We start from the raw sequence: 18,635 nt of genomic DNA on the forward strand, positions 1-18,635 counted from the left end.
TATTCCCCCACATGAACAAAAGCGCCAAAACATTTGTTGTGCAAACACAATTTAAAACAGTCCTTGTTAAACAGTAGCAGTTAAATAGCATATTTTATGAAAATCAACTCAAAAAATGTAAATACAAACATTTAAGCTTATTTCCACTGCCAGGGTATTTAAGTTATCCTGTTTGTTATGGAAAATAAATATAATCTACATACAAATCTCTGAGCCACAATCATAACATCTGAACAGGCAATTTCTGAGGTAACAGCAGAAACATTTTTTTTTATCAGGGATCTTATGTTTAAAAAACCTATATTATAGGTAGTGGGCTGTTTTAGGGAATTTTTTATCAAATTATCCGTAGTAGCAATATTAATAATGTTGTGTTTATTTTGCGTAGTGCACTTAAAATAATTATGACCATATCTAGGAATTGATATGATGGGAATTTTCCGATTGTTTGCTTGGTGCTTTAATAAATTGAACGCATCATATACATGGTACTATATTGTGATATTATGAGCCAGGAAAAAAAAAGAACTACCCTACCCAGCATGCAACAGGAGTGACGAGCATGCGCGGTAGCCCGGTATAGGTTGTGTCGCCATGACGGCATCTTGTATGTTGTGATATGCACGCTCTGAAAGCAAACGTTAAGAACTCAGCCAATACGCCTCGTCTGCATTATTCATAAATAGACAGACAACAAACATACTCCGCTGCCTCACAGGGCGCTGGATGTAGCCGGTATTCCCATGCTATCTAGCCGGTCTAGCAAGCACGCGTCATTCAGTCCAAAACGGCCCGATCTATCCACATCCAGAATTGTCTGGCGGTCGTAAGTGATCCCGGAGTGACCACGCTGTAAGCCAGCCATGAAAAATTTTTATTTTTTCCAAATGTTCCATCTTTACCAAGAGCCCCTCGACGCCGGGCGATGCCATCTTCTTAAGAAAAGGCGTTAACAAAATAAAAGCATGTAAACAACATACGCAAATTTGCGATAAAATAATTGTCGGCGTTAATAGATTGATGAGTTAACTCATAATTAACGCACTAATTTGCCCACCCCTAATATATATATATATATAAATATATATACACACACATACACACATATACATACACATATATGTATGTATATATATATATATATATATATATATATATATATATATATATATGTATATATATATATATATATATATATATATATATATATATATATATATATATATATATATATATATATATATATATATATATATATATATATATATATGAGGTTGCGACTTGTCCGGGGTGTACGCCGCCTTCCGCTCGACTGCAGCTGAGATAGGTTCCAGCGACGCCAAAAGGGACAAGCGGTACAAAGTGTATAGCCGCGCTATATATATATATATATATATATATATATATATATATATATATATATATATATATATATATATATATATATATATACAGTGGGGCAAAAAAGTATTTAGTCAGCCACCGATTGTGCAAGTTCTCCTACTTAAAATGATGACAGAGGTCTGTAATTGTCATCGTAGGTACACTTCAACTGTGAGAGACAGAATGTGAAAAAAAATCCAGGAATTCACATTGTAAGGATTTTAAAGAATTTATTTGTAAATTTTGGTGGAAAATAAGTATTTGGTCAACCATTCAAAGCTCTCACTGATGGAAGTAGGTTTTGGCTTAAAATCTCACGATACATGGCCCCATTCATTCTTTCCTTAACACGGATCAATCGTCCTGTCCCCTTAGCAGAAAAACAGCCCCAAAGCATGATGTTTCCAACCCCATGCTTCACAGTAGGTGTGGTGTTCTTGGGATGCAACTCAGTATTCTTCTTCCTCCAAACACGACGAGTTGAGTTTATACCAAAAAGTTCTATTTTGGTTTCATCTGACCACATGACATTCTGCCAATCCTCTGCTTATCATCCATGTATCCATTTTGTTGCACCGGGGGCAAAGGGTGAAGTGTCCTGCCCAAGGACACAACGGCAGCAATTTTTTTGATGTCAATAGGTCGGAAGCGAACCTGCAACCCTCAGGTTTCTTAGCCGGCCGCTCTACCCACTACACCATGCCGCCCCTGTATGTATACTTTTGACCCAGCAGATTTGGTCACATTTTCAGTAGACCGATACTACATTCATAAAATAACCAAACTTCATTATTTTTTTTTTTTGTGACCAACCAATATGCGCTCCAATCACTATCACAAAAAAATAAGAGTTGTAGAAAGTATTGGAAACTCAAGACAGCCATGAGATTATGTTCTTTACAAGTGCATGTAAACTTTTGATCGTGACTGTAAGTAGGTGTTCTCTTCTCCATCAGTTTGGGGGACATTGGCCTGAGAAAACCTTGAAGACCCCTGGGTTATGTACAAGCTTGTTTGCAGAGAGGCAATGCATACAGTGTGAGGCAAAATACTTTGAGTCAATTGTGCAGTAATAAAGATTAGGAAAGATTATGATTAATTAAAGACCTACTGAAATGAGATTTTCTTATTTAAACGGGGATGGCAGGTCCATTCTGTGTCATACTTGATCATTTCGCGATATTGCCATATTTTTGCTGAAAGGATTTAGTAGCGAACATCCACGATAAAGTTCGCAACTTTCGGTGCTAAGAGAAAATTCCTGCCTCTACCGGAAGTCGCAGACGATGACATCACATGTTTGATGGCTCCTCACATATTCACATTGATTTTAATGGGAGCCTCCAACAAAAAGTGCTATGCGGACCGAGAAAACGACAATTTCACCATTAATTTGAGCGAGGATGAAAGATTTGTGTTTGGGGATATTGATAGCGACGGACTCGAAAAAAAAAAAACAAGTTAAAAAAACAAAACGTGATTGCATTGGGACATATTCCGATGTTTTTAGACACATTTAGTAGGATTATTCTGGGAAATCCCTTATCTTTATATTGTGTTGCTAGTGTTTTAGTGAGTATAATACTACCTGATAGTCGGAGGGGTGTATCCACGGGTGTGTTGACGCGTAGTGTCTCAGGGGAGTCGACGGCAGCTATGGACGGCACAAGCTCAGCTTTTCGACGGTAAGAAGCGACTTTTTAACCACAATTTTCTCACCGAAACCTGCTGGTTGACATTCCATTGTGATTAATGTTCGCTTGACCGCGCTCTGATCCATAGTAAAGTTTCACCTCCAGGAATTTTAAACAAGGAATCACTGTGTGTTTGTGTGGCTAAAGGCTTAAGCTTCCCAAGTCCATCTTTATACTTTGACTTCTCCAATATCAATTGAACAAATTGCAAAAGATTCAGCAACACAGATGTCCAAAATACTGTGTAAGTGTGCCATTAAAGCAGACGACTTTTAGCTGTGTGTGTGTGCAGCGTTCATATTTCCTAAAAACCTGTGCCGTCTTGCGTACACGTCATCATTGCACAACGTTTTCAGGATGAAACTCCCGGGAAATTTAAAATTGCAATTTAGTAAACTAAAAAGGCCGTATTGGCATGTGTTGCAATGTTAATATTTCATCACTGATATATAAACTATCAGACTGCGTAGTGGGTAGTAGTGGGTTTCAGTAGGCCTTTAAGAAAGTGAATTACAGCATTGTATATTTTCTTATTAAGTTTATTGTTGAAATCTTACAGCTTTTTAATTTTTTACAACCAAAATGTGCCTTTTGTATCTTTGTATTTGAATTCACTGTAGCACTCTTTCCGTCTGAGGACATATTGGTATGCAAGCAGTTTCCCAAGCGGGTTTATTTACCTGATCACTGACTGAACGCTTTGCCTTGCCTCTAATCTGTGTAGATTCTATCTCTGTCATTCTGTCAATCTTTCACCGTCTCTTCTTTTTCATTTACTGTTTTTACAACATTCCTCCTGGCAATTTATTTCACCCTCCTCTGATTTACCGGTAGTAAAGTCCTGGTCTTGATCTCTAAGGGATGCTTTTGACTGCTCATAAAACGGACGTAAACGGTACAATGGGGTGCCTCTGCTTCACTCTTTTGAGTGTCGGGCTTCAAGCTATTTCGGTGACTTGGCCATCACCTATGTTTTTGAACCTATTGATGGCAAATAAGCATGATATGAACTCAAAGAAATAACGCCAGCATTTTTGAGGGGTGTTATTGCCATTGTAAAATTATGCAGTTGTTTGGGGGTGTGCGATTCTGCGGAGGACTGAGGGTGGAGGGAAATCAATACAGCACCTTGTGGCAATAACACACGAAGCATCAGCACTTTATACAAGTTACACAGCTGCATGCTTGTGATATTTGGATGAACTATGTTTTCATTGCAGTTTTTTGCAAAATAAAAGCAATATTTCTAAAATGTTGACAAATTACATTTGTGATTTGTAGGTGTTTTGTTGCATGAACCGTAATTCTCGTAAAACCAAGTCTGTATGGTATGGTATGGTCTTTATTGTCATTGCACAAGTGCAAAGGAACTTTTTTTTCAGCACAAACCCGTTTAAGATTAGACAAACAAACAGTGTACAGGGTTACAGAACAGGAACGCTGATGGGTCGCCTCAAGGCGCCCCGTAAAAGATGGGAAAAAGGTAAACGGTGGAGGAGAATTAGTAAAAAAAATCAAACTTTACTGGGCTCCTAAGGGGGCCCAGTCTGGAGTGGGAAAAAAAACTTCATAGTGTAGCACATATACATATGACAACATACAACTGGAGACTTGCAACAGAGTGGATGGAGTGGGGGCTACGGTGGCAGGCTGCAGCTGTTCAAATGCTGCCCGGACGTCCATCACCCTAAGGGATTCAAGCCATCCAGGGTGTTGGATGGGGATTAGGGTATGTGAGTGTGGCGTATATTTTTTGTGGATGCATGAGTGTGTAAGCGTGCAGCGTGTTTCTGTACCACGGCCTTAGTGTTCTTGCAGCCGGCAGTCAGTCCAAAGTCCCGCGAGACTCAACTTAGAGCAGTGGTTCTTAACCTTGTTGGAGGTACCGAAGCCCACCAGTTTCATATGAGCATTCACCGAACCTTTCTTTAGTGAAAAATATATATATATTTTTTTTCAAATTCTGTCACGGCCAGGGCGCATTCCAATGCATCCTCATCTGTGCTTCATGACGAGCGCACCGCGGCCACGCCCACATGCACTCTCTCAGCTGACAGCGCGCTCGGAAACGACCCTGCTCGCGATGAGAGCAGCACGCCCACGCAGCTACAAGCCTGCAGACGATTGCCTTACACACCTGGAATTGATGAGAGGGAGCTGCTTAAAAGACCAGTGGACCCAGGGATCTTCACGGGAACTTAGTTGTCAATTCGGATATCTGTTTCCGTTCCATTGCCCTAAATATGGACTGCCTCCCTCGTTCCTCGACTCCTCACTCGCCCCTGGACTCTGACGCCTTTCTCTTGCCCCTGATCCTGCCTGCCCCATGGACTTCCTCGTTCTTTCGCTCTCGTCTTGCTAACACACACTTCAGTTAAATTCTACACATAATCTTGCACCATACACTCTTGAGTTTTTGTCAGACTTCATTTCCTTGGTTTATTCGTTATAATTGTTTATAATATTATATACAGTGGGGCAAAAAAGTATTTAGTCAGCCACCGATTGTGCAAGTTCTCCCACTTAAAATGATGACAGAGGTCTGTAATTTTCATCCTAGGTACACTTCAACTGTGAGAGACAGAATGTGAAAAAAAAATCCAGGAATTTACATTATAGGAATTTTTAAGAATTACCTGTAGATTAGGGTGGAAAATAAGTTTTTTGTCAACCATTCAAAGCTCTCACTGATGGAAGGAGGTTTTGGCTCAAAATCTCACGATACATGGCCCCATCCATTCTTTCCTTAACATGGATCAGTCGTCCTGTCCCCTTAGCAGAAAAACAGCCCCAAAGGATGATGTTTCCACCCCCATGCTTCATAGTAGGTATGGTGTTCTTGGGATGCAACTCAGTATCCTTCTTCCTCCTTACACGGCGAGTTGAGTTTATACCAAAAAGTTCTATTTTTCATCTGACCACATCACATTCTCCCAATCCTCTGCTGTATCATCCATGTATCCATTTTGGTATAAACTCAACACGTCGTGTTTGGAGGAAGAGGAATACTGAATTGCATCCCAAGAACACCATACCTACTGTGAAGCATGGGGGTGGAAACATCATGCTTTGGGGCTGTTTTTCTGCTAAAGGGACAGAACGACTGATCCGTGTTAAGGAAAGAATGAATGGGGCCATGTATCGAGAGATTTTGAGCCAAAACCTCCTTCCATCAGTGATAGCTTTGAATGGTTGACAAAAAACTTATTTTCCACCATAATCTACAGGTAATTCTTAAAAATGCCTATAATGTGAATTCCTGGATTTTTTTTTCACATTCTGTCTCTCACAGTTGAATTGTACCTAAGTGGAAAATTACAGACCTCTGTCATCATTTTAAGTGGGATAACTTGCACAAGCGGTGGCTGACTAAATACTTTTTTGCCCCACTGTATATATTTACAATATATAATAAATTATAGAACACTACTGCCACCTGGTGTCAGTCTGCCGCCACTCTCTTCTGCAATACCATAACAAATTCAAGACAAAGTTTTATGTGTTTTTTTACTGGTGCATACAATGAACCGTGCATGAACATCACCTTGTTCAAAGAACAAAACCAACACAGTGCATGAACTCACAACTAATTATACACCTGCAAATCCAATGGAACATTAGAGGGAACATTGTTTGGGGTTATCCATAATACGCTGATAGAGAGAAGTTTTTATTTACACAATGAGTCGAGTGTGTCTTCTTGACCTTCACGGCGGAGGCTCCGCCGAACCCCTGAGGCTGACTCACCGAACCCCTAGGATTCGATCGAACCCAGGTTAAGAACCACTGCTCTATGATGATGGCAAGTGTGGTGCTGTTATTTCTTAGATATTGTTGCATCTAGGCCCACATCCTTTGATTGCTTTTAGGGCAACATTTGTTTAATCGGCACCCTGGCTTAAGACTTCCATGTAATGTGAAGCCCAGTCATAATCACATTGTTCCTGAGTGTGCTTTTCCCCAACTTCTCCGCTCTACACATCCATTTCAATATGATCTGATCCTTCTCATCATTCTGCTTCTTTGAAGCATCCACTTGTTCTCCCAGCTCAGCAATTATTTGCTCTTCCCTCATTTATTTTGGCACGACTGCAGGAAAATTTCGATTGCGTTTTGATTTCCTTATTCACATTTTCAATCACGTACCCCTTTGTGATATTTGTGAAACTCCTTGCAAAAATCTGACTCCTCTCTTTGGCCTCAGCGACCTTTGACATCTCTTTTTGTACTTCTGACATCTCATTCCTTATTTCATGCAACAACATTATTATGTGTCAGAGAGTATTTGGTTCTTGCTTCGAAGTTCCTCTCCTCCTGAAAGAAACCCAAGACAGCAAAACTCTGTTTTCTAGAAAAAATAGTAACATGCAAGTTCAGTCTTGTCATGCTGTTGTACCATAAATTCTGGACTATGCTTTGAACGCTGCGGCTTATGAAACGGTGCCTTTAATTTATGGATATTTCTTAGCTGACAGCCGTAATGCCGAAAGTAGAAAACAAAACAATCAAATACACTAAAACAATTTTTTTTTATTTTTTGTGCTGTGGTGCCACCCTTACGCAAGTTTGATCAAAGCATGTGCTGCAGTGCCCTTTTGTTTCTAGCTTTCAACCGGAACTACAATTCCATTTTCTAAGTGGTCCGTAGCGTTTCTACTCGTGTGGACTTATCATTTATCATTCTAAGCAACGTTTGTAAATTTTCCAATAAAACTAAAACAATTAACAGCACCTATTAAACTGTCCCATGTGTGATGTCTGTAATGTTTTCCTGCATATTTGTACGTGGTATGCAATGACGCTAGCATATTTAGCATTATTTGCTAACATGTTTATGAGTTTTTGTGTTAGTATTATTAACTTACAACAGCGTTCTTTTCGGGGTTTTTTCAGTTCCACCAAATTCCTCCCTAAATTCAACAAAACCCACTGTAGATTTATTGAGTCTGTTTAGCATGATAATTGTTCTTTATTTCAAAAAGTATCTATACCAACAGAAAAAGACCGATGTTTGATGTGATTAACTTCAAACATTAGCAACAGTGTTTGACCTACTCAGTGGCCTAGTGACCAACTCAGTGGCCTAGTGGTTAGAGTGTCCCCCTGAGATCGGTAGGTTGTGAGTTCAAACCCCGGCCGAGTCATACCAAAGACTGTAAAAAAATGGGACCCATTGCCTCCCTGCTTGGCACTCAGCATCAGGGGTTGGACTTTGGTGTTAAATTACCATAAATGATTCCCGGGGGCGGCACCGCTGCTGCCCACTGCTCCCCTCACCTCCCAGGGGGTGATCAAGTGTGATGGGTCGATTGCAGAGAATAATTTCGCCACGCCTAGTGTGTGTGTGACAATCATTGGTACTTTAACTTTAAATGGATTTTGATTATTTGGTAAAATAAATTACAGTAGACATGGGACGGCGTGGCGCAGTGGGGAGAGTGGCCGTGCGCAACCCGAGCGTCCCTGGTTCAATTCCCACCTAGGACCAACCTCGTCACGTCCGTTGTGTCCTGAGCAAGACACTTCAACCTTGCTCCTGATGGGTGCTGGTTGGCGCCTTGCATGGCAGCTCCCTCCATCAGTGTGTGAATGTGTGTGTGAATGGGTAAATGTGGAAGTAGTGTCAAAGCGCTTTGAGTACCTTGAAGGTAGAAAAGCGCTATACAAGTAAAACCCATTTATTTATATGTACTTACTGCATTTTAATTGATCACAGATTAAGAATACCAACAAAATGCTACCCTTGTGCTTGTTTTCTTGAACTGTTCCAAGATTTCTTCTATCTTGTAGTTTTCTTCCTGTATCCCATAATATTACTGCCATAGTTTTTTGTTGTTGTACAGCCATTTTAATGGTAGAGCTGCTGATGAAAAAGGTCATATTTTTAGGACTTTTGGGTTCAGTGATCACCTTTAATGGATTGGATTTCAATCCTCTCTAGGCACTACTAAATCTGATTCCATGTGAGAGGTCTAATTATGTAATTGACTTTGACGAAAATGCCCAGTACAATTTACTCTGCAGTGGAAAAAACAGAGAAGGGAAGTCTAGTCATGCTGTTATTTTTTATTGCAACGGCATCAGATTGGTCTTCATTGATGCACAGTTACAAGCAGAAGTCAATCATTAAAAAATAACAATTCAGATAAAACTCTGTTTAATAACCTCAATTTATTTATATGTTACTAAATAAATAAAAAAACTTGTAGAGTAAAATAAATACATTAAAACAGGTCAATAACTGATAAAATACCAGGCCAATTAAATGGCTTTCTTTCTATTTTGTTTTTAAAAATTCCCAATTACCTGCTGCAATGAATGTATTTTATTGTATGTGTTTTTCTGTGTCCTCAGATATAAATGAATGTGAACGAGACCCGTGCAAGAACGGGGGCGTTTGCACTGATCTGGTTGCAAACTACTCCTGCGAATGCCCTGGGGAGTACATGGGCAGGAACTGTCAGCACAGTAAGTGTTTGTTTTATCTTTTCATGCTTTTTACCCAGCGACTTCCCTAATGTCTGTAGGTCGGGGGTGTCCAAACTGTTTACATCGAGGGCTGCAAACAGAAAAATTGTAAGATGTGGGAGGCCACTTTAGTACTTATTGATGACGCCAATTCACACAAATTTTAACCATCCATCCATCCTTTTTCCACCGCTTGTCCCTTTTGGGGTGGCGGGGGTCTCTTGAGCCTATCTCAGCTGCATTTGGGCGGAAGGCGGTGTACACTCTGGACAAGTCGCCACTTCATCACAGGGCCAACACAGATAGACAGACAACATTCACACTCACATTCACACACTAGGGACCATTTAGTGTTGCCAATCAACCTATCCCCGTGGTCGGTAGTAGTGGGTTTCAGTAGGCCTTTAAATACAGTATCGCAGCAGGCCTAAGTATTCATTAAAAAACAAGGCAGAGGTTTAATGTAACAAATATATTGATTTAATTATTTGTGGCCACTGTAACATTACACACTGTTTGAACAGTAACAGTGTGTTAGAATATTGGGAAAACAAAAATTGTACTTTAATTTAGTGATTATTTGGCTTATCACGAGATAGACCCCGCGGTTTGAGAATCACTTTGATAAGGTGTCCTGACAAATATTGACATCTTCTATTTGTGTTTTTGGTGACACAGCAATATCTAAGTATACAGTACAGACCAAATGTTTCGACACACCTTCTCATTCAATGTGTTTTCTTTATTTTCATGACTATTTACATTGTAGATTAGGGGTCAGGAACGTTTTTGGCTGAGCGAACCATACAAGCCAAATATTTTAAAAAGTATTTCCCTGAGATCCATATAATATTTTTTTAAGACTGAATACAACTAAATGTGTGCATTTTTAAGTAAGACCAACATTTTTAGAGAATAATAAGTCTCTTATTATTTTTAATACCATTGTTATTCTGAAGCTAACCAACAATAAATACAATACTTCTTACCATTAATGCGACTTCTTGAACAGGTGCGTTAGAAACCGCATAGATGGATTAGAATGTTTTATATTTTGAACGTTATTTTTAAGCACAGCGGAATTATTCATTACTTATCGTGTTAAGCAATGTCAGTTAAGATTTATCTGTGAGCCTGATGCAGTCATCAAAAGAGCCACATGTGGCTCTAGATCAGTGGTTCTTAACCTTGTTGTAGGTACTGAACCCCACCAGTTCCATTTGCGCATCCACCGAACCCTCCTTTAGTGAAAAATAAAATGTTTTTCAAATTCAAGACAAAGTTATATGATCTTTTACTGGTGCACAGCCGTGCATGAACATCACCTTGTTCAAAGAACAAAACCAACACAGTGCATAAATAGATAGATAGATAGATAGATAGATAGTACTTTATTGATTCCTTCAGGTGAGTTCCTTCAGGAAAATTAAAATTCCAGCAGCAGTGTACAGAGTTGAGATCAATTTAAAAAAGAGTATGAAGTAAATAATGGGGGTTTAGAAGGAAACAAAATAGAGAAATATTACAAAAAGAATAAAAACAATGGGAATAACAATATAACAGTAAAATAAGAATATAACAAGACAAAGTAGGCAGTAGTGGCCATGTTATGAAAACGTATTGCACTGTTAATGTTTTGAATCCCCTGTTATCCTTGTACCCCCCGCCCCCGTCCCAGAGAGGAGTTGTAAAGTCTAATGGCGTGTGGGACAAAGGAGTTCTTGAGTCTATTAGTCCTGCACTTGGGATGAAGCAGTGCATGAACTCCTAACAAATTACAAACCTGCAAATCAGTTTGGGTTTTGCTGTTGCCGTATCCCTAATATGCCGATAGGGAGAAGTTGTTATGTACCCCATGAGTTGGATGTGGCTGAGTGGAGGCTCCACCGAACCCCTGAGGCCGACTCACCGAACCCCTAGGGTTCGATCGAACCCTGGTTAAGAACCACTGCTCTAGAGCCATAGGTTCCCTACCCCTGTTGTAGAATGTCACTGAAGACATCAACACTATGAATGAACACATGTGGAGTTATGTACGTAACATAAAAAGGTGAAATAACTGAAATCATGTGTTATATTCTATTTTTTTCAAAATAACCACCCTTTGCTCTGATTACTGCTTTGCACACTCTTGGAATTCTCTTGATGAGCTTCAAGCACACTTGTGAAGTGAAAACCGTTTCAGGTGATTACTTCTTGAATCTACAATGTAATGTAGTCATGAAAATTAGGAAAACACATTGAATGAGAAGGTGTGTCCAAACTTTCGGCCTGTACTGTATATATCAATGTTATAAAATCATTTTATTTTATGATATGCCAAGGGCCAATAAAAAAGAGCTAGACTCCAAAAAAGGGGGTTTAATGTTAGCATTTACTGTGCACTGTGCTCTGTGAACCTAAAAAATACGTTTCTTGGTACAGTGCATTAAAAACATGTTTGGACGTAATACTCAAATTCTGCACATTAAACCCCCCCCACCCCCCAAAGAATAAAATAAATGCTTTTATATTAAAAAAATTCAGTGTAGACTTTGTTGTACTAAAAGTGTTACCCATGGCTTTCTCGAAAAAATGCTCAAGAGCTCAAAAAGGACTTTGTGTGTTTATTATGCCTTTCTGAGGATTTTCGCCCGCTCAGTGGAGAAGCAGATTAGGATTAATGTTCCGGTGGACTCGGAGCTGTGAGCCGGCGCTGCGCCGCAACTCCAAATGTATTCATCTGCTTTTCTATCTTGCAGCGTGTCTACGGTACACAGAGAGGATCCCTGATGTATTTTTCAGGTGTCTCCTGCCCGTCTGGCGGAGAAGATATGCTTCTATTAGAATAAATGCAGCTTTCTTCAAGGGGTTCCATTTCACTTCTCTATCAGTCTCCCACCATTGATGTGGTCCAAATCTTACCTTTTGGTAGGATCCCGCTGCAGCTTGAACATACTTTTTGTTCCGAAGAATGATTGTGTTTTATTTCACAGTATGTCGTGAGGCTGATGACATCATCATCAATGCCGGAAACTTTACTATTCAATATTTTTAAAAGTAGGGCAGCACCATCGATTATTTCAACAACACAAATTAGTACTAACAAGGCACATTCGAGATCAGGCCTGGGCAATTATTTTGACCCGGGGGCCACTTTGAGAGAAAAAAATGTGTCTGGGGCCAATGTGTATGTGTGTATAAATTATAATTTGGTCCCTTTTTGTCAGGAACACTTAATACCAAAAGTCACAATGTCTGATAGAGTTCTAAAAACAGACCACCTCAAAAAAACGGAATGGAATTTTACAGTTTTTTCCTGAATGGGACAGCCAAAATGTACAAGAAAATAAATAAAGTGTGATTTACAACATTAACTATGAACAATAAAACACTGAATATTAACAACATATAAACATCGCTCCTCTTTTACATCTTAGAACAGCTCCTCGATATACCGTATTTTTCGGACTATAAATCACAGTTTTTTTCATGGTTTGGCCAGGGGTGCGACTTATACTCAAGGGCGACTTATGTGTGAAATTATTAACACATTACCGTAAAATATCAAATTGTATTATTTAGCTCATTCACGTAAGAGACTAGATATTAGGGCTGTGACTCTTTGGGTGTCCCACGATTCGATTCAATATTGATTCTTGGGGTCACAATTCGATAATATATCGATTTTTTTCGATTCGATTCGATTCTCGATTCAAAAACGATATTTTTCCGATTCAAAACGATTCTGTATTCATTCAATACATAGGATTTCAGCAGGATCTACCCCAGTCTGCTGACAAGCTAGCAAAGTAGTAGATTTTTTTTTTAAACTTTATAATTGGAAAGGCCAATGTTTTATCAACTGATTGCAATAATGTAAATTTGTTTTAACGATTAAACGTGAAATGTGAAAACATTGGACACAGTGTGTTGTCAAGCTTATGAGATGCGATGTAAGTGTAAGCCACTGAGACACTATTGTTCTTTTTTTTAAATTTTTGGAAATGTCTAATGATAATGTCAATGAGGGATTTTTAATCACTGCTATGCTGAAATTATAACTAATATTGATACTGTTGTTGATAATATTCATTTTTGTTTCACTACTTTTGGTTTGTTCTCTGTCGTGTTTGTGTCTTTATTGCAGTTCTGAGTGTTGCTAGGTCAGGTTTGGTTTTGGAATTGGATTGCATTGTTATGGTATTGCTGTGTATTGTTTTGTTGGATTGATTAAAAAAAGAAAAAAAAAATCGATTTAAAAAAAAAAAGAGAATTCTGAATCGCACAACATATTCGATTCGATTCGTATTCGAATCGATTTTTTCCAACACCCCTACTAGACGTCTAAGATTTCATGGGATTTAGCAATTAGGAGTGACAGATTGTTTGGTAAACGTATAGCATGTTCTATATGTTATAGTTATTTGAATGACTCTTACCATAATATGTTACGTTAACATACCAGGCACCTTCTCAGTTGGTTATTTATGCGTCATATAACGTACACTTATTCAGCCTGTTGTTCACTATTCTTTATTTATTTTAAATTGCCTTTAGAATGTCTATTCTTGGTGTTAGGTTTTATCAAATACATTTCCGCAAAAAATGCGACGTATAATCCAGCGCGACTTATATATGTTTCTTTCCTTCTCTGTTATGCATTTTCAGCAGGTGCGACTTATACTCCGGAGCGACTTATACTCCGGAAAATACAGTACATATTTTACAATCAAGCAAAACTCAACACAAATGTGAAAAATATGAATGCAAAAGATAATAAACACTGAGAATATTCACATATAAATTTGTTTCTGGCACATGCGTTTGAGGCTGGCTACTCTGCAAACAAACCCTGCCCAATCTTGTTTGTTCCTGCCTCAGGTGCTGTGATGTAGATTCCATCCATCCATCCATCCATCTTCTTCCGCTCATAACAGCCTAAGCAGGGAAACCCAGACTTCCCTTTCCCCAGCCACTTCGTCTAGCTCTTCCCGGGGGATCCCGAGGCGTTCCCAGGCCACCCGGGAGACATAGTCTTCCCAATGTGTCCTGGGTCTTCCCCGTGGCCTCCTACCGGTTGGACGTGCCCTAAACACTTCCCTAGGGAGGCGTTCGGGTGGCATCCTGACCAGATGCCCGAACCACCTCATCTGGCTCCTCTCGATGTGGAGGAGCAGCGGCTTTACTTTGAGCTCCTCCCGGATGGCAGAGCTTCTCACCCTATCTCTAAGGGAGAGCCCCGCCACACGGCGGAGGAAACTAGTTTCGGCCGCTTGTACCCGTGATCTTAACCTTTCGGTCATGACCCAAAGCTCATGACCATAGGTGAGGATGGGAACGTAGATCAACCGGTAAATTGAGAGCTTTGCCTTCCGGCTCAGCTCCTTCTTCACCACAACGGATCGGTACGACGTCCGCATTACTGAAGACGCTGCACCGATCCGCCTGTCGATCTCACGATCCACTCTTCCCCCACTCGTGAACAAGACTCCTAAGTACTTGAACTCCTCCACTTGGGAAAGGGTCTCCTCACCAACCCGGAGACGGCATTCCACCCTTTTCCGGGCGAGAACCATGGACTCGGACTTGGAGGTGCTGATTCTCATTCCAGTCGCTTCACACTCGGCTGCAAACCGATCCAGCGAGAACTGAAGATCCCGGTCAGATGAAGCCATCAGGACCACATCATCTGCAAAAAGCAGAGACCTAATCCTGCGGTTACCAAACCGGAACCCCTCAACGCCTTGACTGCACCTAGAAATTCTGTCTATAAAAGTTATGAACAGAATCGGTGACAAAGGACAGCCTTGGCGGAGTCCAACCCTCACTGAAAATGTGTTCGACTTACTGCCGGCAATGCGGACCTAGCTCTGGCACTAATCGTACAGGGAGCGGACCGCCACAATACCCCATACTCTCTGAGCACTCCCCACAGGACTTCCCGAGGGACACGGTCGAATGCCTCCTCCAATTCCACAAAGCACATGTAGACTGGTTGGGCAAACTCCCATGCACCCTCAAGAACCCTGCCGAGAGTATAGAGCTGGTCCACAGTTCCACGACCAGGACGAAAACCACACTGTTCCTCCTGAATCCGAGGTTCGACTATCCGGCGTAGCCTCCTCTCCAGTACACCTGAATAAACCTTACCGGGAAGGCTGAGGAGTGTGATCCCACGATAGTTGGAACATACCCTCCGGTCCCCCTTCTTAAAGAGAGGAACCACCACCCCGGTCTGCCAATCCAGAGGTACCACCGCCGATGTCCACGCGATGCTGCAGAGTCTTGTCAAACAAGACAGCCCCACAGCATCCAGAGCCTTAAGGAACTCCGGGCGGATTTCGTCCACCCCCGGGGCCTTGCCACCGAGGAGCCTTTTAACTAATTCAGCGACCTCAGCCCCAGAAATAGGAGAGTCCACCACAGATTCCCCAGGCACTGCTTCCTCATAGGAAGACGTGTTGGTGGGATTGAGGAGGTCTTCAGAGTATTCCTTCCACCTATCCACAACATCCGCAGTTGAGGTCAGCAGAACACCATCCGCACCATACACGGTGTTGATAGTGCACTGCTTCCCTTTCCTGAGGCGGCGGACGGTGGTCGAACTCCTCCCATGTCCGAGTTTTTGCCTCAGCGACCGCTGAAGCCGCACACCGCTTGGCCTGTCGGTACCTGTCCACTGCCTCCGGAGTCCTTCTGAGCCATAAGGACCCGATAGGACTCCTTCTTCAGCTTGACGGCATCCCTCACCGCTGGTGTCCACCAAGGGGTTTTAGGATTGCCGCCCCGACAGGCACCAACTACCTTGCGGCCACAGCTCCTATCAGCCGCCTCGACAATAGAGGTGCAGAACATGGTCCACTCGGACTCAATGTCCAGCGCCTCCCTCGTGACATGTTCGAAGTTCTTTCGGAGGTGGGAATTGAAACTTTCTCTGACAGGAGACTCTGCCAGACGTTCCCAGCAGACCCTCACAATGCGTTTGGGCATGCCAGGTCGGTCCGGCATCCTCCCCCACCATCGCAGCCAACTCACCACCAGGTGGTGATCGGTAGAAAAATCTGCCCCTCTCTTCACCCGAGTGTCCAAAACATAAGGCCACAAATCCGATGACACAACTACAAAGTCGATCATGGAACTGCGGCCTAGGGTGTCCTGGTGCCAAGTACACATATGGACACCCTTATGTTTGAACATGGTGTTTGTAATGGACAAATTGTGACTAGCACAAAAGTCCAATAACAAAACACCACTCGGGTTCAGATCCGGGCGGCCATTCCTCCCAATCACGCCTCTCCAGGTTTCACTGTCATTGCCAACATGAGCGTTGAAGTCCCCCAGTAGGACAAGGGAATCACCTGGGGGAGCACTTTCCAGTACTCCCTCGAGTGTACCCAAAAAGGGTGGGTACTCTGAACTGCTGTTTGGTGCGTAAGCACAAACAACTGTCAGGACCCGTCCCCCCACCCGAAGGCGGAGGGAGGCTACCCTTTCGTCCACAGGGTTGAACTCCAACGTGCAGGCTTTAAGCCGGGGGGCAACCAGAATTGCCACCCCAGCCCGTCGCCTCTCACTGTCTGCAACGCCAGAGTGGAAGAGGGTCCAGTCCCTCTCGAGAGAAGTGGTTCCAGAGCCCTTGCTGTGCGTCGAAGTGAGTCCGACTATATCCAGCCGGAACTTCTTCACTTCGTGCACTAGCTCAGGCTCTTTCCCCCCCAGTGAGGTGACGTTCCACGTCCCAAGAGCTAGCTTCTGTAGATTACCGAAATACCTCAAATATCACTCAAAAGCACAGATTCCAACATTAAAATAGTTTAGTTCATGACTTACGGTAATTAAAAAGAAAAACCCCCTTCACATCATAATGGCGGCTACAGTTTTGATGTTAAAGGTCTAAAAACAATTCTGTCGAACATCTGGTGGGTCGGGTTGAACATCTTATCGGCCCGCATGTGGCTCACGGGCCATATTTTTGCCCAGGTCTGCTCTAGATAAAACATCTTCCATAGGGAAAGGATTCATACGTCCCGATTCCTGGGTGGATCTCGCATGAGAAGAAGGGGTGGGGGTTAATATTTTTGCAATGTAGTCTTCTGAAAATGATGGAAAACGCCACTCTACATCGCAACTGACGCCTTGGTCAAAGTTGGAATTGCCAAGAAACACATTTTAAGATATTCAACTCTCTACTGCTGTCTGGCGGCGAAAGTGTTTCATGTGTCAGGTAAACCATGAGGAATTGGGCCTTATGAATCCCTTTCGACTGAATAATTTCACCACACAGTATGTGTGTGACAATCATTGGCACTTTAACTTTTTCTTTAAACGACTTTAGCTTTTACGGTATTAGCTGTAAAAGCTATTGACGGCATGATATACGCTGGCTTCTACCGCAACACGAAATGCATTTGAGTTTATAATACACAACATAATGCGATAAGACACCAATATGTACTGAGTGAAAAACATGAAAAATCATTTTACGGTATCTGTAAAGTATTAGCGTACCATACTCTGGTGTGTTGTGTGTATAATGATCAGTATTAAGTGAGACTCACTCGATGTACACTTGTCTGTTTGGTCCAACTGGCAAGGGACTTATTTTCCGGTTAATTATGATTAAGCACTCCATTTATGTACAAATATCTTCAAATTCCACATTTTGCAGCTTAGATTCACTTACATTCTCACTTTCTCGGCTTCTGTCTTCTACCACGTCTCACTCTTCCTTCGTGCTTGTTTCTAGAAGCACTGGTTCATCCTCCATGAATTCAGATTGAAAAAGATGAGGTTGTAAATCCTCATTTATCCAAAAATAGATGTTTTTGTTGTTTGTTACCAAGCCCGCTGTGATTAAAACACACACTTGTGTTTGATTCCGGAAGTATTAACACATTGTTGCCAGAAGTCGGAAGTGCGCTGCTATGGAAACGGAAATAAATGCGAGGAATAATTAGTTCTGGCAATGATTAAAATGACCAAAGTACAGTAAATATTGTACATGTTACATATTGTTATGAATGTGTCTGTTATATTACTACATTATATACCACCTGCTCAGTGGCCTAGTGCAGTGGTTCTCAAATAGGGGTACACGTACCCCTGGGG

At 41.5% G+C, this 18,635-nt stretch overlaps 1 protein-coding gene across 3 annotated transcripts in view; it reads left to right on the forward strand.

The window, feature by feature from the left end:
• The window catches only part of edil3a (EGF-like repeats and discoidin I-like domains 3a), a 365,883-nt gene that overhangs the window by 161,934 nt on the left and 185,314 nt on the right, over nt 1–18,635 (forward strand). For all 3 annotated transcript variants that reach the window (XM_061906308.1, XM_061906307.1, XM_061906309.1), the window contains one exon: nt 9,432–9,545. In XM_061906308.1, coding sequence (XP_061762292.1) covers nt 9,432–9,545 — 114 coding nt within the window. The remainder of the gene's footprint in view (nt 1–9,431; nt 9,546–18,635) is intronic.

This window comes from Nerophis ophidion, linkage group LG07, assembly GCF_033978795.1.
Source record: "Nerophis ophidion isolate RoL-2023_Sa linkage group LG07, RoL_Noph_v1.0, whole genome shotgun sequence".
Taxonomy (NCBI): domain Eukaryota; kingdom Metazoa; phylum Chordata; class Actinopteri; order Syngnathiformes; family Syngnathidae; genus Nerophis; species Nerophis ophidion.